Source organism: Acanthisitta chloris, unplaced genomic scaffold (genome assembly GCF_000695815.1).
Source record: "Acanthisitta chloris isolate BGI_N310 unplaced genomic scaffold, ASM69581v1 scaffold40923, whole genome shotgun sequence".
NCBI lineage: Eukaryota > Metazoa > Chordata > Aves > Passeriformes > Acanthisittidae > Acanthisitta > Acanthisitta chloris.
The window spans coordinates 38,747-64,075 of record NW_008665040.1 but is presented as its reverse complement, the minus strand read 5'-3'; the positions used below and the strand labels follow the sequence as shown (position 1 = coordinate 64,075).

The 25,329-nt window shown below is 35.2% G+C and overlaps 1 protein-coding gene across 1 annotated transcript in view; it reads left to right on the top strand.

Moving 5' to 3' along the window:
* The window catches only part of SESTD1 (SEC14 and spectrin domains 1), a 41,448-nt gene that overhangs the window by 2,164 nt on the left and 13,955 nt on the right, over positions 1-25,329 (top strand). Inside the window, exons 2-9 of the mRNA XM_009071568.1 lie at positions 3,767-3,875; positions 7,558-7,648; positions 9,683-9,796; positions 15,731-15,844; positions 17,952-18,049; positions 18,420-18,475; positions 20,905-21,116; positions 24,737-24,859. Of these exons, the coding sequence (XP_009069816.1) occupies positions 3,767-3,875; positions 7,558-7,648; positions 9,683-9,796; positions 15,731-15,844; positions 17,952-18,049; positions 18,420-18,475; positions 20,905-21,116; positions 24,737-24,859 (917 nt within the window). The remainder of the gene's footprint in view (positions 1-3,766; positions 3,876-7,557; positions 7,649-9,682; positions 9,797-15,730; positions 15,845-17,951; positions 18,050-18,419; positions 18,476-20,904; positions 21,117-24,736; positions 24,860-25,329) is intronic.

The window sequence follows — 25,329 nt, the reverse complement described above, 5'->3', positions numbered from 1 at the left end:
TAAATGACTGGCCATCATTCTTCGCTGCAGAAAAGAATCAGTCATAGCTTCTAGTTCTTTTTGTGCTACAGCCTGTTGACAGAGTATTTATGTGATCTGCCTGTATTTCAGGGCAAGAAAGCTGCATAGAAATCACAGTGCAGACAGAATATAGGTATTTGTATCTTTTCTAGGTGTGTTTACAAGCTGGGGGAAAACCTGTCAGTTGTTACACAAGATGACTTATGAAATAATTATTTAGATTGTTTTTGGGGTTTGGGTTGTGTTTAATTTAGGTATTTCAGCAAATCCTATTTAAATACAGGAATGAAAGTGAAAATTGCAGATGTCTTGCATGAGTGTGCTTCAAGTGCCCATTCTGAACTTTCATTAGTTATACCTTGTTTAACACTAGAGTCTTTCAAGTCTGTGTAAAGAAAACATGAGCTACTATTAATAGTTGACCACTTTTGTGCGGGCTGGTGTTTGTCTCTCATGAATCCAGAAGTAACTTTGAGCAGAACAGGTCCCCTCCAATTATGAATAACCTGTGGTAAGACTCACATGCTATGAATGCAAGAAGCAAACATGGTTTTCTGCAAGCCTTTCCTTCCCCAGCCATGTATGTATTCATTAAAATGAACAGCTTTAGTGCTCCATTCATGAGTTTTTGGCTAGGGGAGAAGAGAGAGTGTTAGAAACAATTCTTACAAGTGTTACCTAATGGAGTCCTGAACTGCTGCTATGGCTCATGGGGTTTTGGACCCTGGAATTTGGTTCAAGGCAACCCTTCTACTGTTCCCTGTAGAAAAATCTTCATAACCTCTGTGTTCTTACTTTCTCTATCATAGGTTCACTCAGTTTGATCATCAAATTCTGTCCAGTCTGTTTTTAATTTTTAGTAATACAAGCGACTGTTTTCTTGCTCCCGTAATTTTTCATAGTTCGTCCATTTTGCAAACTCTAACCCATTTTTAAACTTGGCTGTTGCAAATTTTAGTTTCAGCTAAATTTATTTTCTGTGTTTTCCATATGCCTAAAATCTGCTGCCTGTCCTTTTCTGAGGATTTCCTTATGGGTGAGGAAAGACCAACCAATGCCTGAACACTTAATGAAAGGCTTCTTGATTCATTTTATTGTTTTATGCTTGTAGAGATTGTAGCCAATAAGCTACCATAGAATTAGTGTGGCTTGTGAAGCATTATTTTAAATCCACAAACTTACCATTTTCCTCTTATTTGAAGGATTTAATGTGAGCTCACTAAGCAATCTAACAAGTAAAGATGCTATCTTTTCACTCCAAGTGTACAGATGAGAACAAATGTCCAGTATTTAAAAGATTGAGGTATTTTTCCTTCCTTTTTCTCTGTTTTTTCACTCCAATTTTCAGGCTTTCTGCCATTCAGAAACAGAAGGTGGGCAATCTGTAAATAATTGTTGCTAATGCCCTCTGCAGAAAGAATCTGTCTGTTTGTCATTTCTCATACAGCACCACTCTTTGATTCTTCTGTTTAGAAATATAGTTATTAAAAAGTGTTGCTGTATTCCAGTAACAATTCTCTCCCGAAAAAGAGAAAGGGAAACACAACTATTGCAATGGACCACTGAAAGCAGTAGGTCCTTTATGAAGATGGGGAAGTTGTGTGTAAGAGTGGATCTTTAAAACTCTTTGGAGAGTTTGCACAGCTTTGGAATCAAGGGAGAAACCCATTGCAATTAAGATGCCAACATATGTTGTGTAAACAGTGTTGGTTCATTATCTTGCCTGCATCTCATGGATGGGGAGAATTCTTACCAAATTATGTCAAGATGTGTGTATGCATCTGCAAGGATTACTGTGCTCATGCACTTTGACTTCTTTCTGCACAGCTGTTACTACTCTGTAAAAAGTTGTTCTTACTGATTAGATAGAACTTCAGTTCCACCACTACTGAAGTACTTTATCAAGCCAAAGCATGATTTGATGGCTTTAATTATGTGAATAGCACAATTTGAGAATTAAGACGTTCTTTCTCAGGTTATGGAAGTTTACTTTGCTTCTTTTTCACCCCACATAAACCTGAGATATAGTTATCTTTGTATACTATTTCTAAAATATAGACAAAATTGTTTGGTAACTGACTTCTATATGTGCTTAAAAGTGTTGTGGTTGGTATTTTTCCTTAATAAAATAGTTAATGTTTTAAAACTCATTAAAAAAACCCCCACAAAACCCCAAACCCTGAATAAAATAGAAAAAGCTTTCAGCTGTTCCAGATTGTGGACAACTTACTTTGAAATTGGTTTAATGTAGACATGCGTCTTAGTTTTAAAAAAAACCTCAAGGATGAAAAAAGCCCATCCCCAAACTTTAAGGTGACTGAAGCTGTAGTTTAATAAGCTATGAACTTAAGCATTTTAATGAGTCCAAATGTACTTCAGAAGGATAATGTTGTTTACTTGATTTGTACATTCCAATTGTCGCTTCTTTCCTCATATTTCACCTTCTGTTCCCTCCACCAAAAAATCCCCCAAAATATTTGATTTGAAATTAAGAGATCTTTTATTTTTGCTGATTATAGACATTAAAAGATTCATGCAGAGAGGGGAAAAATGTATATAAAATGGTTTGCTCAAAATGGTGAATACATGAACTAGATGAGTTGCTCCAAATTAATTGGAATGCATCACAATTAACTTTGCTCCTTTTGCTTAATCCTCTGAGTTAACAGCTGTTTAGGGACAAATGTTTTGGTCTCAAGGCCGTCTGCTTTCAAAAGATCACCCCCTTGAAGGGCAGGTGATAGATCGCACTTGAAGATGTGGTGATAACAAAAGAGTCAGCTGCTCACCTGCTTTCCTTCACTCTGTGGCAGTTGCAGATTGACCTTTTCAGGGAGCTCTGCCAGTGTTTATTTTTTATGTGGATTTGTTCTGTTTAGTGAATGTGGCTTCAGTTCCAGTTTAAGCTATAAGTAAGAACCTAGCCCAAATCCATTTTGGTTACTGATTCATACCTGTGTGACTCAACAGTTAATCTTTTAGAAGAAAGACCAGAAGAGAAAATTTCAGCTTTCTTTAAGGATCCTGATTTTTTTCCCTTTTTTTAAAAAAAAAACAAAAAAAACCAACTGTACCTTTCTAGAGATTTTATTGACAGTCTCTTTGTTTAGACAAAACCAACCACAAATCAAAGTTGTAGAACAGTCTATTTAAATGCAGCACATGAGCATCACCTAATATATGATCTTTACTGGATCTGATAATGGATAGATAAACATGAGCCCAGCTCTTTCAATATTTTTGTTGCTGATATTGTTTGTTTAACTTTTACAGAAAGATTTGAAAATATATATGAAGATTTAGACAACTGGTTGAAAATATTTGTCTTAGTCGTGAGGTGACTCTTACCTATTTGTAAGTAGGTCTGGAAATCATTGTGTTTGATTAACCTTGGAAGCTGACTAGGTTTCTGATAGGTCTAGGAGATGCTTTTTAACAATGTATTCCAGGTATGCAAAAATACTGCTTCTGGAAAACTTGATTTGTGTTGTTTATATTGAAAATACTAGATGAAAAACTCTGACAGCTGTGGATGTGGGCTATGCTCTGAAATCTTGGTGGTGTCTTAAATATCAGTGTGGTAAATGAATCCTCACAACTGAGAGGTAAAGTGTCAGTTGAGATTTTCACAGCAACTTGAAAGATTGCTTTTGTGATGTATTTTGAGACCACTGAACTACAAGGTATTTCTTTTACCTAACAGGCATCACGCTAACTTTCTAACTACTTTTCCCTTCTGAAATAGGAGGAAAGGACAGAAGAAGTGGCCTCATTTTGACGATTCCATTATGCCTTGAACAGACGAGTATGGACGAGCTGAGTGTCACACTAGACTACCTTCTAAGTATACCAAGGTGATTTAAAAGGCTCTCTGTTCAGAGCTGCTTTCTTTTCCAATGGTGGAAGGAATCTTTATATTGGTTTTTCTTTTTATTTGCCCTTCAATACCAAGTTAATTTTACATAAATGTGTGTTTGAAATGTAATAATATCTGAATTAGAAACACACTTCCCAGTAAACTAAGGGTTACGTACTAAGGCTTGCCTGTGTCTTTTTATTTTTGGCTTTTTTTTCTGGCTTTGTTCTGTGTATTTATTCCCTGCTTTCTTGGGATAGCTTTCATACTTTTGTTTTAATGACTGCTCTTAGATGACTATGTAAATGAATGAGTTATTCTAATCAAACTCCTAAGCTTGCAAAGGTAGCGTTGCCCAAAGTAAAAAGGCTTCCTCCTCTCTTTCTTTGCTGTGTGCTTAATCTCTGTAGCTTGTAGTGCTTCAGCGTGCAGTAAGTCTAAAAGATATACAAAGTCTTACTCAAGTTTGTGAGCATTTCAAATGCTTGAAGTTAAGACATTGCTTAAATGTGCTGCATGACGACTTGAGTACCCTGTCATCCGTACCTTGCTGTAAAATCATTGTTGATTTAAGTTCTGCACATGTGATGCTGCAAACTTATAGTGACAGTTCTTAGTCCAGGCTTAGTTAACTGCATTTCTTTTTTTCTAAAAATCTGGAGTTTGATCTTTATCATAGCTTTGTAATGTTCTCCTGTGCCACTGATCTAAAAAGGAAAAAAGCCTCTGTGATTGCTTTGTGTATCCTTTAAAATTTCTCTTCTGGAAACAGCAACAATGGCATAACTAAAGGCTGTTCAGTGTACTTTGCTTATTGCAATCTATGAATGCTTTAAAAACACACTTAAAGGCTCCAATTTTTTTTGTAGTTAAGACTTCTAAAAATTCAGATTGGTGAGAGAGAAGCAAAGAATGATTTTGGATTGCTTAGAACATCAACAGGAATGAGTATATTGCACAGCATTTTAGGTGTGGAAGTTTTAGGGATTATCAAACAGCTTGCTGTCTTTTGTAAAGTGATGCAAATACGAAATGGTCAACTGCACAAGTCATCTCATTGACTTTAGGACTTGGCTGTATTTATGGAACAGATGCAGGCATTCTTCTTCTAGTAAGCATTAATTATTCCACAGTCTTATCCTGATGTATGTTTTTACATATATTAGTGTAACAATAACTATCTAAAAACTGAACCAAAGTACTCTTTGTACTCAGTAGAAACTGGGAAATCTGTTTGAAAGCAAAGTCAGTGTTCCCACATTTAATGTTCTGTTTGTCTGTTGTGGAAAAAATGAGCTCTCTTTTATGCTGGCAGTATGGAAAAATCATTGTCGTTTTTGTTTGCATCTTGTTTTTGAATGCGAAATGCAAATGTTTTGCCCTAAGCACTTAGCTTTTTGTTTTGTAAAGATTTGCTGAACAGTGTTTGAAAAAAGGAGAAGTGAGGGGAGGGATGTTGTCCCAAACCCAGATAGCTGTCCAATAAACATTAATGTTACTTTCCCCCCAAGTTCTATGTCTAAGATAACCTGATGTATTTAACTTTTAATTCAGTTGTGCATGATGTACATTGTAACTATAACTGGTTTGAGATCTGCATTCTAATGTTGATGGCTAGTTGCGTCCAAAATTTGAGAGGTATAACTCTTTATAGTGCCTTGGGTAGAATTTCTTTGGAGCGTGTGTATGCAAAACCATCCTAAAACCTCAGACAACTTATTGCTAGTGTTGAAGTCTACTGTTACTCCTTTCTTTGATGCTGTTTAAAATTTTTCGATGAACAGGCCTTTTCAGAACTGAGGAATAAAGTGGCAATGTTACGCTATTACCTGTGCATACTAAAGTTTGCTTCTGTTGTATTCTCTGTATTGTGACTCAAATCACAAAGCACTTTATTTTATTTTAACTTTCATACAGATGTTTGTTTTCTGAAATGCTAGGTCACTTCTGAATTTGGTTGTTTGTATGTTTTGTTGGGTTTTGGGCTTTTCTAATAGGTTTAGTAGTAGAGAAGAGCAGAGGCTGATACTGCTAGATTCCAGTGAGCCTAAGGCAGCTGTGTCTCAAGATGCTATAGTAATACTACTCATCTTGTTTTTAAAAGCAGTGGTAGTGTGCCTTTGGGGTTGATTCTGATTAAACACTGCACTCATGAAGCCTGAATGTTCAGACTACTTCCAGAAAAATCATGTGTGTAATTGTAGAGGCTCATTAAAACCAAAAGCATTCATGAACTGGAAGCCAATTTTGTAATTATTTTTTTCCTAGATAGACTAATTAGGTGCCTTTCTGCATGCTCCCTTTTTTTTAAAAATTCCAGGATAAGTTTGTCTTCCACCCATACCTAAGGAAGCTCAGCTCAAACATAGCATAAATAACAGATAAATTTCTCGGTGTGGAACATAATTTTTATTGCTACATGCAGGTTGCTTTATTTTTGTAAGCTAAGGAGATCACAAAAATGGCTTTGTTTTGTAGTTGCAGATTTTGGGTGGTAAAGATTACATAATGTTTTCTTACCTCATGTAGGTGTCACAGGTTTTAGTTATTTGTAACTTTGCTAGACATAAGAAATTCAATCTGAGACATGTTATCTAGTATGGTAACTAATGCTAAAACATGGGCTCACTTCCATGTCCTCTTCTGGATGCTCCTGTGCTGGTCGTGAGAAGGTAATGCTTTTCAGCTGTTGGTGATATCCAGAGGTTGCTCCCACCACTGAACATTGCCCAGCTGGTGTTGTGAGCACCCTGCTGCCAGCTTCAGTTTGAAATGAGCTGGAGAGGCCTTTGTAGAAATGCTCAGAGAGTGAGGGAAGTTTTCACTATTTTATTCCGTTTGGTGCTTGAGCAGAAGTACCTTTGAACTTTTGACTTTGCAGCTAACTGTTTGGTGATATCCAGAGGTTGCTCCCACCACTGAACATTGCCCAGCTGGTGTTGTGAGCACCCTGCTGCCAGCTTCAGTTTGAAATGAGCTGGAGAGGCCTTTGTAGAAATGCTCAGAGAGTGAGGGAAGTTTTCACTATTTTATTCCGTTTGGTGCTTGAGCAGAAGTACCTTTGAACTTTTGACTTTGCAGCTAACTGTTTTCAGTAGATGTGGAACTTTTTGTGATTTGATTTTTTTTTTTTTTTTTTTTTTGTTGGTTTGGTTTTGAATTTTTTTTGTAGTATACACAGACTTAAACCTTATTAGAAGAAAAAATTATGTCAGTTCAAAATACTTTCTTGTAGATATGTATGCAAAACATCTGTACTGTAGAAGCTTTTTGTGCACTGCAATTCCTGGTTTGCTGTTTGGACATGCATCAAGTGACATGTGACTGTATTCTCAAATTTGTGCCAATTCATAAGTAACTGACACCACTTTGTCTTCCTTCCAATACTTTAATCAATATCTTTTCTGAGGATTTTGTGAAGTTTAGAGTTATGAAACCTTTTCAGTGTTGCTGAAGTTTAAATAAATGCTTGTATTATGAAATATACTTCAGTGCTGCTGAAAGATATTTGGAATATCTCTTAATATGCTGGAACATTAAAATTGAAAGTTATTTCTAGATGAGAAAACTTAAGGTTTATATGACAGTATTTGTATTTTACACTAGGCTTGAAATCCAAAGTCATTGTGATATACTTGTTCATGAATTTTGTGTTTTTCTAAGTGTTTTTCTTCTTTTAGTGAGAAGTGTAAAGCTAGAGGGTTCACTGTGATAGTGGATGGCAGAAAATCTCAGTGGAATGTGGTAAAGACAGTTGTGTTAATGCTACAGGTAAGTAAATATTTCTACATTCATAGTTGATCAGTTTTATAGATGTGAAACCAATAGCTGTGCTATTGTAGAGATAATAATTTCTTTATTGACATATACATAATTTATGGTCTTTTAAAATAACAAAGTGTGGTTATGTGACAGAGTTCTGTGCAGAAATAAATTCTGAAAAGCAAATGACAGCTCATTCAAATGAGAGACAAATTCTTTGTATGCTTAGAGCATATGATTGCAGACCTTTTTCTAAAACAGAGCTTTACTAAAAAAAAATAGAGCAATGTGCTCCTGACATCACCAGCTATGAGCAGTAGGAATATCTGCAGGGCAGCAGTTCACACTGATAATGCAGCTGAGCAGGTTCTGATGCAATATGCTGTACTAATTTCCTTGCAATTGGATATAGTTGATTTTGTTATGTGTAATAGTGCCAATCACAAGCTATACTCTGAATGCTATAAAAAGCAGCAGAAGAAAAAGAAGTGACAATTTCCAATTAAAGAAATTCATAAAAAATACTATTTTAGCTCTTCAGAAGTCTGGGCTGACAGTATAGGTTATTTTCTGGTCTTAGTGGTCAAAGAAAATGCAAGATGTGGCACTCGTAATTCATTAGAGTACTAGGACTACAGGCTTTTTTTACTGCACAGATGATTTCTCTTTATCAGAGCAGTTTTTCACTAAGACTTAGCTGAAGCCTCAGAAAGTGTGTCAAATATGAATAATCATTTTTTTTTATCCTACTGGGTCACTGTTGCTTCTGAGTTTTCAAGCCCATTTCAAGATGTCTTTCATCTGTTCTTGACTTGGATGGCTTTCCTGTTAGTAGAGTCAGAATATCTGGATCTACTGATTTCAGATTATGATTGTGACTGAGCCTTTGCTTCAGCTAATGTGCAGTTGTAACATTTAGTGGGAACTGCAGCAAGTGGGGAAGGTTACTATTAGCCTGTGCTCAGATTTCACTGGCTTCCTGTGAGTACCTTTCCTGTCTGGGTGAAGCCTGCAGAAACATCAGTTGCACATCTGTACCTTTAGTTTGAGATGGAAACGATAGAGAAGATTTTCCTATGTAAACTGATCACTTGTGCAGATCACATGAGATTTTTCTCTGCTTCAACATACAGAGGTCTCAAAAGTGCTGGTTGCTTATCAAATAGACACTTCTGTGTTCAAAATATTGTCTACTTGTAAATAGTTTTTGCACAGCCATTAAAATGGTGCAAGAATGAATTTGTTTTGTTTTTTGGTGTTGATTTCTGTGTTGGATGTATTTACCTTTTTTTGAATTATATTTTTATAAATAAAATGAACTATTTAAAGAGGAATCCCATGGATTGTGTCACCTTTATATCATTACTCTGATTATTTAACTCTTACTTATTGCTACAGCTGATGACTTGGGAGTAATCAAGAGTCTTTGTTCTTTGATCTACATTGAATGTGACAATATAAAATGAACTTGATAGATGAAATAACTGGTTTAGGCTGAGAAATGTTTTCCTGGTAATATTGTAATGAAAGAATATGTTGAGATGTTAATATTCAGCCCTTTCATTCTAGTCTAAGCAATATGTACTAGAGAAGTATAGGATATAATCTTGATGTGTGATTTGATAACAAAGTATATAAATTTTTCTAAGTTTATGATTTCTGCCTTCTTCTACAGAGCAAATAATATTGGTGGAAAGCTTCACTGTTTTTAATATTTTTTAAATGAAATGCAATAAATGAAATTAAATTAGCTAATAATTAATGTTTTTCTATACTAACATTGCATAGACTAATGGTTAGTCTCAGGACTGGGAGTTAAGAGGTTAGATTTTCTTTTCAATTCTGAACATTTTTACTGTGCAATCTGCTACAAAGCAGGATGGAGCCAACATGTGACATAGATGCAGCTGATTTACTTTAATTTCTGTCTGCAATTTTAAGTTCTTGAACAGATGATGAAATGTAAGTGGAGTTCAGTTCTCTGGTAAATGAAAGTTTAATCTTGAATGTTTTACTTATGTTTTCATTTGTCTTGCTTTACAGAACGTTGTTCCAGCTGAGGTGTCACTTGTTTGTGTAGTAAAGCCAGATGAATTTTGGGATAAGAAGGTTACACATTTCTGTTTTTGGAAAGAGAAGGATAGACTTGGCTTTGAGGTATGTAGAGCTTTTGTCTATTTCAGTCAAAAATACTGTTTCTGGAATACTAGTACAATTGGATGACAATTAATGTCTCTTTAAATTAGTTCTATTCCAGATGCTTTGTGGATATCCTTAACAAGCCACTGTGGCTTTTTATTTTTTCCATCTTTAATAAGAGTATTAAATAAAGTATGTCCCAAATTAGAAATGTGTGGCAACTAGTTCTTTCCTCAGCAAGAGGATAAAGCTGTGGATAAAGGATACATATTGTGGATGTGTCGAGTAATAAATACGTGCAGGGTTTAGTGTGAAAGGCTTTGTGACTTCTGTAATAGACTGTAGAGATACATGTTGCACGGTGTCAATACATCAGTAGTAACCATTCTGACAAACATCTTGTTGTTATTGCATGCGTTTTCTCCCCTTTTTTTTTCTGAGTTCTTTAACATTAGTAACAAAGTTTATAGGTCCCTTCAGTTTGCCAAATATAAGCTCACATTGTTCTTAGTTGTGAGGCAGACTGTACAAGAGATTACACACTAATGTTTGCAGTTAATGGAAACTTCAGTTTTCCCTGTTTTTTAGAAAGTTATCTGTATCAGCAATCTTTCCAATTATTTTTAAGCTAATCTTGTTAGTACGACAACAGGCTTCCTCTGCTCACAAAGTACTAAAATGTCTACCTGTTTTGTACAACAAAGGTCTTAGTGTCCTGAAGTCTTTTATCAGACTTTACCTAGAATACTTGGCTTCATTTTTGGAAACAATTTCTGCATGTGAAACTGCTCTAAAGGAATGTGTGGGGGTAAGGGCTAAGACACTTACTTTCAATCAGATGTCCAACCATTGAGTTAGTTAGTTATCTACGTGAATTTTCCTTTTATTACACTACTTCATGTTTTATAATCTGCTTCTAAGTAAGGAAATCCTGCATGTTTGCCTTTGGGTTGTTTATTTTCTAGACAAGGATTTTAGTTTTGAGTACTTTTTCAGAGACAGGTTTGAAAAGTAGCCCCAGTTCAGCACAGCAATCCAAAGAATGTCTGAACAGCCACTTAGATGTATGAAAGTGTGCAGCCAGCAAAATGCTCAGTAAGAAAGATAGTGAAGTGCATGAAATTTTGGTACTGGAAGTGGTTCCAACTATGGTACTCTTGTGACTTGCATTACAGTTGAAATCTGGGTTTCACAGATGTCTGTCTGTCCGTTCACCTGTATCCCTTATGAGGACTGGCAAGGAGGTGTGATCATAGGGTATTTCCATCTTGAAGTTCGGCATGTAGCAGCAGCCCAGTCATAGCTTCTTTAATCAAAAGAATGAGTATGGTGATGCCCACCTTTTATAAATTATTTGCCTATTGTTTGGAGCACATCCAAGATGAGAATTTAAAAAGCATCTGAACTGACCATCTGTGTTCAGAAAGGTGATTTAAGAGCTGCTCTTCAGAAAGTGACTTAAGTCTGCAATATTCAGTTTTACACAGATGCTTTCAGGACGTCAGGTAAATGCCAGAGTCTAGAGAGCAGCAGTAATAAAGGCAAAGCCCCTTCTTTAGCAGTCCCTACTGTCTGATTGAGGATCTCTTCTTCCATCTGCACACCTGTAAATGTAGTCCTTGGAAAAGTTCAGGAAGTCTTTGAAGTTGTGGTACAAAAGAATTTTATATAGCAGCTGTTATTGTATATATCATGGTATTGCTAGTTTGGAAGTTAATCCTCTAGAAGATTCTTCCGTGTTTTTCTTTAACATGACTCAGCTAGAATCTGTCTAGACAAATAAGCAGAAAGTCTACAGAAAATATATTAATAAAGCAGGGATAATTTTACATGGCTAAAACAATAAAAGGATTTTTGTTTGACTTTAAGAATTGGTTAACAGTCATTAAATGATAATTCCGTAATTTAGTAAGCTTAGTAACTTTATGAAGCATGTTCTGTGCCAATGCTCATGTTGGCATTGTTGGCATAGATCACTGGAGTTAAGTAACTAAACCTTTTGGTTTCTGTTTCTAAACTCTTTTTATTGCTGAACTGTAAATGTTTCTCTCTGATGTGAAATTTTGAGCTAAGATTCTCTTAAATTAATAGTTCTAAAGTTTTAGGAAGAAGAATATAGTTAAAGTATGGGATGCATGCAGACATGTATCAAAATGTGTTAATTGTAAGAAAAGGAGGTAGGAGGAAATCTTCAGATTTGTTCCTTGATGCCTCCTTATATCTTGTCTTGATGCATGGGCAGATCAGAAGTTTGTATGATACATATTTATACATAAAAATGTGTATAAAATTAACAGGTAGTTTCTGAATTATTTTGGTTGACAGGTGTTTATCTTGTGTTTCCATTCTGAAATTGAGTGACACTCCTTGCTTGGGGGGGGCTACCATCAGCTTTGAGGTAGTTGTCATCTCGTCAAGGTTGGACAATGAGCAGCTGTTGGTATAGAGTTGCTGTAGATGTTTCTAAAGAAACTATTATACTATCCTAGCTCATGGCTTTTCCTTCTATCATGCAATTTGTTGAGGTGTGTTGGTTGGGTTTTCTTCTGTCCAGTAACTTATATTCTTAACTGGCATTCTTGATTAAAGGACAAGAAAAGCTGAGAACATTAGGAAAAATCTCGTGCTTTCCCAGATATTGAAGAATCACCCTTGGTATTAGGCAAGCCTTTGTTCTTCACTGTACATTAACTCTTGATTATCTGTTACTTGGTTGCAATCAGGAAAACTGTTTCAGGAAAAATGACCCACCTTCTCTGTGCTCCAAATAATATTTGTGTTAGAGACAGTAGTATGTCTTTCCTCTGTTCCGGATATGAGTGTAGAGCACTGATAAGGCCATGGAAGTCTCTAACTCATGCACAGATCTACAGCTGCATAATTGTATATTACTGGCAGTAAAAACAAAGCAACACCCAACTCATGTTTTGTATCACATGTTAAATTTGCATAGCTGTTAGGAAAATCCAAGACTGCTTTTGCACCAGAGAAATAATTATGATACAAAAATTTAAATGAAAATATGAAGTCTTTTTATTCACTTGAGCATAATCTCATTTTATTTGAAGTAAATACTGTGTAACTGTGATTTCTGATTTCTAATGGGGCCTCATTTAGATATTAGAACAGTATTTTGAAAATCAGTTTGTCAGGAGCAGGAGAGAAGAAAGTGTGATTGCTCTTTCTTATCCTGGTGGAGATCAGGGAGCCAAACTTTAAAAGCTCAGTTAGGATTGGGAGATAAGAAATCAAAGGCATTTAAAAAATGAAAACAAAACAGAGAAAGGAAAAAATGGGTGGTAAACTACTGGGAACTACTTGAAAGAAATTGGAACATATAGCAGAAGAATCCTCATAGTCCTGAAGTCCAAAGTCTCAGTAGTTCTAAATGCTTCACACTTGCACTGTAGCAGCTGACAACTCTAGCTCTCCAATAATAGTGTCAGAAATTTCTTATTGCTCGTTAGCAGAATCTTCTCTGGAAAACCTCAAGTCTCTAATTTACCTTTTAAGAATAACGCTAATCAGAGTATTGCACTATAGAATGAAGAATGAATAACACTTTATAGGAAGTACCTAATTTTTGTATCAGATCTTTCTGAACAGTGTTTTAATACTGAGGCACCAAAATTTGTAGCTTTCATGGACTTTCCAAAAAATACATATAGGATTTCCTGTATTTATGAAAATCATGTTGATTTAAATGCATCTCTCTTTTCATGTACATGTATCTTTGTTGCTGCTGTTTTAACATGGGAGGCAATGGATCCTTTCTTTTAGAAACCTGGGCCAAATCATGTGGAGCTGGAGCATGTGAGCCTGCATTTCCATCATATTCTGAATTCAGTCCTAAAAAAGGGTGTGTTGAAAAATACCAGAATGTGTGCCTGTTTTCTCCGGCATGGAAAAAAGATAGTATGCTAATTATTATCATGAGCCCTGGAGGGGAAGGCAAATGAGTGGGCAAAACCATGAGTGCTCTACAGTGAAGGAGGCAGTTATTGGGAGTGGAGTTGACAGTTCTTCTAGTGTTTATCTCGATTCTGCTAGCTGCTCTTGGTTTCTACTATGCCAGATTTCTGTGATAATGGCCAGATAAATACTTGTTTCTCACTGTAATGTTAAAGAAAATTATGCTACTCACTGTTTAATCAAATAGTGTTTAAAAAATTGGATTGAAATAATATTTAGCATCAAAAAACAGGATTATTCTCCTTCTTGGGAAAAGAAAGTCTTTGCTTTACAGTTCTGTGTCAGTGAATCACTGTCAGACCAGATACATGGGCAGCTATATTTTTTTGCTTAAAGTGCCATAGTTATTCTTGAAAAATCACTAGAAGAATAGTTGAGTATTTCCAGCAGCTGAGTTTGCTGGAGAAGCACAGCTAAGTTTCAAAATAACCCCCAAAACCTAAGTGCCAAATATTAATTTGATTGTGCTTTAGAAAACAATTAACATTCAGCCCACACAAACTTACCAGTAGTTGGGCACACCTTGTAAGAATTCTTTAAAAAGCATCATGAACTTCATCAGACTGTTTTTGTCGTTGGATATTAGGTTGTTTGAGTTAACAAAAAAAGAAACAAAATGTAAAAAAAAATCGAAAAAGCTAAAATGAACAAAAAATCCCAAACCAAACCCAGACTAACAAATTATAAGCAATAATGTGTATATAATTATTTTCTCTGTTTTTATAAATGATTTTGTACTTTTTGGGTCTGTGCAATTCAATGTATTTTTAGGTTTACAGCATTATGGAAATGGTGGTTAATAAGGAATTGGTTTTTTTTCTAAGCAATAACACCCTCTGTTCTTTTAAAGTAAATCTGATTTTAAGGTCCTGGCTCCTGAGATTGAAAATAGGGTTTAGTCTCTTTACAGTGTATTTGTATCTATTTCCCAGTATAAAATTTTCTGCTCTGATGTAAATAGATGTAAAATACTACCATTCAATTTGTTTAGGTAATTTTTTTAACTTACCCCAGAAGTGATACCAAGCTGTGAAGATAAATGCAGATATTTACTTACCTCAGAAGATTATATGCTTAGATTTCACTTGTTTAAATTTTGTGTTCTCAAGGGACGTGTGTGTTATTATCTTTTGGAAACTAACTGCTCCTTTTTGGATTCAGCAGTGTGGCTTCTCTGGTATTACACACTTAGGAAAAAAGCCCCATGTTACTGAAATTTTACACCATGTATGTCTCCCAATAGCTCCTGGTTTGACACTGCAACATTCGTATTAAGAAGCCATTTCATTTCTCCCCTCAAGAAATAAAGAAAGTTCAGATGGGGGCACTTTTACATGTCCTATTGAATATCCAGGATTCCTCTCTCATCTTGACATCTGCCTCTATCTCCTTGTAGATGATCAATGAAAATAATTGCAGAAAACAGCAAATGACATAGAGAGAGAGGTCAGCTTTCTGCAAACAGTACATTTTGACTACTCATGGAGAGAGTATGGTTGATCTAACTTTAGCTGAGCATATTTGCGCAGTAAATTCAGGCATTTAACTTTTATGGCACAAACTCACCCAGCATTGCAAGAGTGATAAAAATACTTTGCAGTGTGATAGCCTGCTACTATATTCAGTAAAAATAGATCATGGGGTAAATGACTTAATCAAGAAGCATCATTTCCCACCAGGAAAACAAATATCCAGGAAACAAATTTCTTTTTCCTATTATAAATAGACAAGGTGGTAGAGATGATGCTCTTATAGGATTATGCATGAGATATACACTACATATGAGAATTACCCATCTGTTTTAGACCCATGTTAATTGCATCCAGCCATACTTCATTTAAACATTTAGCAGTAAAAATTTGGGTCACTTTCTCTGAGTCACAGAAAGATCTGCTCAGTATCTCTATACCCACTTAACTTCTCAGATGCATAAGGAAAAATGAAAGCATTACTTACAAGTTAGCTCTTTTATTGTTGCAGGTTATTTTAGTATCTGCTAACAAGCTGACTCGATATATAGAACCGTGCCAACTAACAGAAGATTTTGGAGGAACTCTCTCCTATGATCACATGGATTGGTTGAATAAGAGGCTGGTTAGTGATCTGGGATTTGTTTCACTTTGTGTTGTTTGGGTTTTTTTTAATGTCTCATTCTTGATCCATGAAATTTTTATTTGTGTTGGAACTACTAAGTGTGTCAGAAATGGTTATATGTGTAGTAGGGCAGTTCATTTACATGAATAGTCTTGTGATCATAACTAACATTGAATTTACTGAAAGGATTATAAAGCTAATGTGATCAATCTGTTGAATCAACAAGCTCCTTAATGAAGCCTTCTTATTAACACTAACTCTAGAAGGGCCTGAATGTATGGTTAAGTCACTACAAAGGGAAATCATTTGGCTGCTGCAGAAGTCCAAAACAAGGATAAAATACTTGGACTCTGCAGATCCTCCTAGTTTCTCTCTTAGGCCATGGTTCCTGTGGGCTAAGAGCTGGGTTTTAACCTGTCCTCCAGGTGTTAAGTTGTCCTACACCAAAACCTCTGCCAGTGCAGTTTCCCCAGTATGAAACGCAGTAAACATCTAGGAGCAAATACACCCTTAAATCATTAATAGACAAAAACTGTAAACAACTGTCGTGTGCATAGCACTCCAGAATGTTTTAAATCTTTTCCTGATTGATACTTGCTTTTCAGCTACTTAAATAGATTTTTCAAACAATATTTAATCTTCAATGAAACAGCATGTTCCTTTCTTGTGCAATCTGTTCTTAAAATGTGTATTTCCATCTAGGATCTCCCGGTGGGATCCTGGACAAGGAATATACTGCAGTATGTTGCAACCACAACTGCCTAAAGCCTTCAAACATAACTTGCTGCCGATCTCACAGCAGTACTCCCACCTCCAAGAAATTTGAGAATTTTCTTCTGTTTTGCTGAATCTGGGTGAATTGTGTATTCACACCCAAGGGCAGAGAGAGCATCATCTGCTGTGCAGCTGTTTCCTACTGGCCTTTGCATGGCCTTTGTGTGTGTGGATTAGGGCAAGGCAACTTGTCTCTCTGCTTGAAACTGAGAGCACCTGGACACAGGGGAAGGAAGGGATATCCAATATTTTCACTGTCTTCATTTGTGTCTTATATATATATATAAATCTGGCTTCTACTCAGCTATTCCTGCATTCATAAAATTCATAAGGACAGTAGTTCCACTCTCTCTAGGACTTTTGCTTTATGTTTGGTTCAGACTACAGCTGAAAATTTCTTTCTCCTGTCTCCCCTCTCTTGCCTCATTTCACTTGTTTTGTATATTAATGAAGGTTCTTTTCTATTGCAACTCCTGTATTCTGAAACTAGACAAGAGGGCAGAAGGTTTTTTTAAGGTACTAGCTGAAAAATAGGTGACAACTGTTTATACATTTTCATCCCATGGATTTTATATTTTTTCCTGTTGTAACAACTGAATTTAGCTTACCTTTTATAAAACACTCATTTATAAATTGGCTTGTCCACCTCAGATTCTTTTTTTGTTTTCCCTGAAATTTCAGGTAGTCAGTGGTAGCACTCGGTCATGCTTTTGAAAAAAAACCAAAACCAACCCTCAGAAGTCAGGTACAGAGGAATTATCCGAACAGTATCTAGTTGTCTTTACAGGCCTTGTATTCTGAGATCACAAGCTCCTGTGTTCAAAGAAACTGATGAGGATATTTCTTTCTATATAATACATTTTTCTTTTAGTTATTCATTAAAATATAGTCCATTTTAATAGTGTTTAAAAGCTGGAATCTTCATAAAATTGATTGATTGTTTTAATCCACTGAAGTGAGCTATCATGCCTTGATTCTCTAGCATTATTAAAGGTTTTAAATGAAGATGTAGAATAAATATGTCCAGAAGAGCTTACAGGTTTGCAGAAATCTCAAATTTTTTCAGTATTTCAGAATTCAGTCCATCTTTGTTATATTCAGTGACACATTTACTGTCTCCCTAACCTTAGTGCTCTTAAATGTTCCCTGAAAAGTCTTTCAATTTTCTAGTGATTCTACCCTACCATCTCAATGTTGGGAAATAATTAAATGGTGTAGAGGCCAAAGTATACTAACAGAACTAGTGGAAAAATTTGCACTGCTGCCTTCAATACATCCACTTAAAATTTTCTTTTTTTTTTTTGTAAAAAAATTAAAACTGCCTCTTATTTAGGTGTTTGAAAAATTCACGAAAGAATCAACATCTTTACTGGATGAGCTTGCTCTAATTAACAATGGAAGTGATAAAGGAACTCAACAAGAGAGAGAGAGGTGAGTGATTCACTCTTTGAAATCAATACTTTTGGATTATAAAATTTCACTTGAAATCCGGACAAGACTGAAAGTATGATGTGCCTTAAATATTTTGAAGTGTGTAAAGAAATTCCAAACTTTGATAACAGACTACAAAATACATGTGTGTGTGTGTGTGTGTGTGTAGATGGATGCTCATTTGACTGTGTTAACTACATGCAGCTCCACTTCTGTTTGAAGTCAGTTAGTTGAAAAAGTCAGGACTTTACTGAGTGAGGAAAGAAACCTACAGTCTCTTAACACCATCAGGTAGTTCTAGTCTTACTTGCAGTTTTTAGTGTCTACTGTAATACAAATTATTAATAATGTGTTTGTTACTTTTTTCAAGATCAATAGATTTGAACTTCCTTCCATCAGTTGATCCTGAGACAGTATTGCAGACAGGTATAGTAAGTTAAAAAATTATCATATTGGTCAGTAAAGTCACATAAATCATTTTAAGCCCCAAGTGAAAGCACAGAGGATGCAGTAATTATCTTAGCCATCATCACAATGTAACAAACTTATCAATTAATGTAATCTTTGTTGGGTTAAAAACATGATGTTAAGAAATGGAAAAACTCCAAATGTGGTTTTAAATACATTTTTAATAATCTTACTAACATCTTACAATATTACCATAATTAATGTTTAATTTTGAGAATGTTTTATTTGTAGATAATCTGAATATATTCACCTTATGGAATGAATTTGTCTCAGTAACCACCAAGTGGTTACAATACAGATACCATTTTCTTGCACAATTATGACAATTTGAATCACTCTAATTCTGAGCTGATCATCTGTCAGAAAAGTGAGGCATACCATCTTCTGACTCTTTACTACTTTGACTCTCTGTTCAGCATTACATTATTTGGGATTCTTTTAAATGTTTTTAGTGTGAATTTTCTGTTGACAATTAAGTATAGTAGACTTGATTTGGGCTAGAGATTTGTTTTAATATCTGTGCCTTTGTAGGATGGGAAGTAATGCATAGTGTTATGGTGGTGATCAGAGTCTGAACACTCAGAATTCTTATTGCCACCTATAATGTGTGGATCACATGTAATATTTGTCACAGCGACCTATTGGCTTAATGTGTCCTCTGTAAAGTTTTAGCTTAGTGGGATGATATTGTTTTGGGTTCAAAGATTAATAGTTTCTTTGTCTTTGAAGTTTTTAAAATATGAAGTGTCTATAGACACTGTCACTAGATTTTAGCTTAGTTGTGTGCCCTTCTCTAATGACAAGGTTTTTGGACAAAACAGCACTTCGGTTTTGTGTAAGCATATGGCTCCCAAGCTCAATAGTTTATAGGTGTTCTCTGTTTTCTTAATTATGGCATAATGAATTTTTTCTGAGCTATAAAGTTTCATAGCTTTCATGGAATCATGGGAGTTCCTTAGAGGCAGCCTTTCTCTGCTGGAGTCACTGTACTGAAAGCTTGAAAAAAAAAATTAAATTCTTACTAATTAAACGTTTTTGTCTCTTAAGCATAAATATGAACTGAGGGTTTAGATGAAAGGCTGCTATCTTCCATAATTCCAAGTGCTGTTGCTTTCACAAGCTCTAAATCCACATATATAGTTCTCAGAATTTGATAAGTATTCAGTTTGAAAAAATGTTTTTACCTTGAAAAATGCTAATCCTTTACTGCTGAAACAATACAATGAAATTTCGGAATTAGCCCCATAGAACTATATCTAGTAAAAGCCCTTAAGGCTGTTTGCTTTGCAGCTATCTGTTCTTAGCTGTATAGTATTATAAAAGATGGAATTCAAGATGTTTGTTTCCATAGTATGGCAAAATGTATTTGAATTCTTAAGACATGTTCATTTCACAGTAATACATGCTGAGTAATTTAAAGTTGTTTGTGAAATCTCCAAAGCCCTTGGCATTTTGATTGTCTAAATAATAGCAGTTGAATTTAGAGTCCTATGTTTTTGCATTTTCCTTGAGGTATTACAATTACTAGAGTGGTAAATTTTTTCTTTTAGTGAACTGGTATGTTACCATTTTAAGACCTGCAGAACTGATGATCTCAAATTGACACTTTTTCACTTTTACATGATTTCTTTAGTGACCAAACACTGTTTTATTTTAACTTGTTCATTGAGCTTTTGGGGAACAAATTGATAATCTGGATTTACTGGTAGTTTGGTGTTTACGTTGTGAAAACTTTAACACAGCTTAAAATGGAACCGGATTAAATATTCAAAACATACTGGGTTTGCATATATGAAAGTCACTGCACTATAGAGAGTCTGTACCCTGATATGGTGTTTATAAGCACAAAGAAAAAGGTGAGAATAGTGAGATAAAATTAGCGCTGAAAAGGTTATGATTCAGCTCCACACTTTATATGCAAGTGTTGTACTCCCTATAAAAATCCTGAAAGACAACAAAGAAATTACATGGTCAGTTTGCTAGTGCTTCTAGAGCATTCATTTAATATAAGAATATGAATTGAGAGAACTACTTTGGATGTTCCACAGCATTTTGAAGTAAACAAGAATACTTAGAGTTGTTTCAGACTCAGGATTGTGCTTTGCAATTGTTTCTTTACATTAATCAATACTAGTGAATGTTAGTCACAGTATGTCTTGTATATATTTAAAATATACCATATGATTTCTTTTTTTCTATTTTATGACTGATATAGCCCCACAAACTGTGACCAGACATGAAATTGTATCATTAAATGTGTCCAATGCATGGAAGATTAGCTGCAAAAATGTCCCGTTGGATGGTTTAAATGCAGGCTTGCTTACTACTGATATTTGTGGTTGTTCTTTGAATCTAAATTCACCACATCATTTTATGTGTTCTTAAAGGTCACGAGTTACTGTCTGAGTTACAACAGCGCCGGTTCAATGGTTCAGATGGAGGGGTCTCGTGGTCTCCAATGGATGATGAACTTCTCGCACAGCCACAGGTCATGAAGCTATTAGACTCCCTCAGAGAGCAATATACACGCTACCAGGAGGTTTGTAGACAACGAAGCAAGCGCACACAGTTAGAGGAGATTCAGCAGAAGGTAATGCAGGTAAGCTTGAAGTTGGTCTTGAATACTGTGAGCTCAAGTCCCAGACTGTGTTTCCTGCCAAACTAAAAATTGGAGGTGAGACCTTCATGCCTCCTTTCAAACATCAGCATGCTAGTTGTAGTTGTACTTGTTGCTTTACATTGTGGCTACCACAGAGACTTTCCAAAGGTTGTTACAAATGTGCTCTCTTGCCTGACTGAAGAACCTTCACATTGTCCCTTTGCTGCATACTGTGGCAGTGTGCCACTGAATTGTTCAAGGGTGAAATGCCTGACCTGTTGGCAAAAAGAGGAACATTGACAAATGAGACATGTTTGACTGTAATTTTGATGAGAGCTGAAAACCGTGCTGTTTAAAGTTCCTATTGCTGAAGATAAGCCATTATTTATTCCTTTATTTGTCTAATGCTTGGTGATTTAACCTAAGTTAAAGTGCTTAAACTCTCTGTATTTCAAGGATACCCTGACAAGAATGAATATAAATTTCCTAATCAATTGTGTGTCATAATGAATTGGCTTGGTCCTTTGGAAACAGGCATGTAATTAGCACTTTCAACATTTTCTCAGCAGTCTCGGTAGAGAAAATCAAGGAAATGGAATTTAATCCTCTTGTGTTTGTCACTTGAAATTAGATTTATATATTTTTAAGATTCTGTATGGTTTAAATATGCAGAAAATTGAATAGGTATTGCTTTTAGCCTTTCAGATTTGGCACTTTTAATGCGTGAGAAGTGCAAGTCAAGTGCTTGCATTTCCCAGCATTTCAGATAACAGTAAAGATAAGAAATAATCAATTTTGTGATACTTAGCAGTGAAAATACAAATCTACTGAGGAAATAACTTTCATTTCTGAAGCAATTCAGATTATTATTAAAAAAATTAAAACGCATATGAAATCTGTTGGTATATTGAGCTGAAAATAATAAAAATATGTAAGAGAGAGTCATGTATAGAACATATCAGCACAGCTGTGGGTATAATCAGGTGCAATTTATTTATTTTATTTTTCCCCCTCTGTGTTAAAGTTACAGTGTTTAAACAAGATGTGGTGATTGATTTATAATGTACTTTGGCAAACTGACATTGTTAATACATTTAAATAGATGTTTTTACTCTAACTCAGCATCATTTTGCAAAATTTGTAGTAGAAATACGTTTTGTTAGCTCTGTCTACACTAAGGATGTTATGTGATAGGTGAACTGAGTATCAGTACACAGGAAAAATGTGTTTTGCTGTTTTACCAAGCTAATAAGTTTTATAAAGTGCATTTAAAAGCTTTCTAAATGGCATTCAGATGTTTGGGAAAAATATAGTAAATCTGGATATTGACTTACTTTCCTTTGGGTTTACAGGAAAAAATTAGACTAACAGGGTTAAAGGGTAAAAGTAAGAAGCTAATATACTGGAGGAAACCAATAGAGGCAAAGGGCCATGGAATTTGACAAAACAAACAGAACATGCCCTATAACATGTTTGCAGTATGTTCAATTAGAATGGGTGTACATTTTTTTCCCTTGAGTTGCTGTTATTTTTTCTTTAGTTTTGATTTTCTCTTAGCTTTCTTTACTGTTACATTCCTATTTCCATTTTATATAGTGCCTTATATTGCTAACCACTCTTGTCTTGCTTTTGTGCTCCTGTTTCATTTTCCCTGTTTACTGCTTCTGCTTACTGTGAACTGCTTAGTTCTTACTCCTGTCTCAAAGGCCTCTTACCTATAACTACCTCTCTTCCCTTGTGCCTTTAATATGCTACCCTTTTTTTTAATTGCCCCTCTCACTTCTGTTCTGTAATTTTGCTTCCCTTTCCTTTCTTTCATTCTCCTGTGTAAAGGCAGCAATGATTTTCAGATGTTTTCTGATGAGAAGCATTCCTAAACACAGCTTATGAGCAACTCTGTTATGATAAATTCTAGCTTTGTTCCTCCTTAGGCAGAGGTGTTAATTACTATTTTTTCTAATCTTTTCTAATCTTAATTCACAAAAATGCATGCAAGACTTTGCAGTAATCCAGTCATTAACCATTTAATAATGTATTTTATGACAATTATGACGCTTCTTTCTTCATGTCCCCTAGTAACTCTTCTCTCCTCAGTTCAGGCATCTGCCACAAGACCAGCCATGTGCTGTGCTAAGCAGTTGCAGAGGCAATTCCTGGAAACTTGTAATAGGAGAGGTGGTCTTGGTCAGAGAGGGCAATGCTAAGCGATAGCCTTGCACACTGTTATAGACTTGCATGAGAACTGTCATTTCCATATGTAAGTTTTCCAGATCACACTGACATTACAAGGGAACATCTGTGTGCCTTCACTTCTAGGTCAGTTCCATATTTAACCAGCAACAGCTGTGCAGAGGTGCTGAGCACAACAGGATGTTTCTCTTTAAACAAAAAGAACCCAGAACTCTGGAGTCTTAATTTGTCATAGAAATGATAAAAGTAAGGATGACTCAGGATGCTTTTGGAGCAAAGAATATATGCTCAGAAACAATGCTTGGGGGCAGTGAAGTAGGGCACTGGGAAAATACATACATAATGACTGAAAGATGGGGTGAATTGAGCAGCCTTCTGTAATGATGATGGTCATTACTGATTACTGTTGCAGTGTAGTCTAGCAGCACTAGGTAATGGTCCAATTAGTCCCTGTTTAATTTGTCTTTGTGGTTATGGGGTTACATTGTGTATTGTATTGTATTTCCTGAAAATCTGTGTGAAGCTGTTTTGTCATCAGTGTTTTAACAAAAGTTACATTAAAGAGAGAAAGCTGGCTTCCTATGCCTTTTTATTAAGGTTCAGAATGTGGAGGTATTCCTGCATTTCCTTACTTCAGGGCTCCAGTATTAAGTGACTTCTGCACTAGGTTTCATTGCAGCAATCTCTGTTTTCCAGATATTTAAAAATTTATCATGAAATTTTTACATAGATATCATCAGATAATTGAAATGTGTGTATGGAAACCAATATTTTGCTTCAAATATTTACATCAAATGAAATAGTTTCAAAATAATAATGAAAGAAATCCGAAATTGTAGTCCAAAGTTGTATTGCTGTGATCTGGCAAAGCCAGATCCCATGAGATGTGAGCACTAAAATAGGTTTCTGGTATTTGAGTAGAACAAGTAAGACATAGATATATGAAGTACAAAGTTTCTGTGTAAATTTAATTTTAGAATAAGTGTATATCCTGTACTTGAGTGTAAATATATTCAGCAAAATAAGAAGAAACCTCTCAGGTGTGATGTTCAATACAGCTGTGCATTGTAATAAACTTAGGCAAAAAAAAATTCTTGTTTGAACATGAAAGATCCATTATCATGTAAATTCTGTTTTAAGCTCTTTTATTGACCGAGATATGAAATGACAAGTGTTTATATGAAAAATCTTGTCCTAGCTGCCACCTGTTTACATGGTGCTGACAAGCTAAGGTTAATGAAAAGTAGTTTCTACTTGAAGCTTTTGAGGATGTGAATGGATTCAACAACAAGACTTCTACAGATCCTAAAAAGATCTGTTTTTTTCATAAACTTATTTTTATTTCTGCTTATGTTACAAAGTTCTATTTATACTAGTTTTTGTATAATCGATTTGCTTCTTTACTTTTGTTATCTTTATCTTATTGACAGGTAGTCAATTGGCTTGAAGGACCTGGATCAGAACAGTTAAGAACTCAGTGGGGAATAGGTGATTCGATTAGAGCTTCACAAGCTTTGCAACAGAAACATGAAGAGATTGAGAGTCAGCACAGTGTAAGATTTCCCACACCCTTTTCGAGTATAAAAATAATTCTAAATGCATGCAGTTATGAGCAATGAATTTTGGTTATGAGTATCTAGGAAATCTGCATAGCCCATGATGTTATGGGTTACAGAGGAAAGTTTAAGAACATAAGAAGTTTGTTATATTTACATGCTATTTATTTTGTTTTCCATTGTAGAAAAGTACTGATTTCTAGCTGTGATGTTTCTTGGGTTTAGTATGTTACAGCAGTTCTTTAATTTTCGTGTTGAGTAGTAGAAGTAAATTTACTTTTTCCTCACAGCCAAAATGTCTGAGAAGTCCTTACTTCTCAGGTGAATAAGTTAATATTTTTGTCTTTATTAGACTACATCTGCCAGTAGCTGAAACTGACTTAATGCTTTCATTGATCAAGACTTCAAATGTACTTTATGTTCATAATGAAGTCTCGAAGATGTTGTTTTGTAACTATACTGACTTG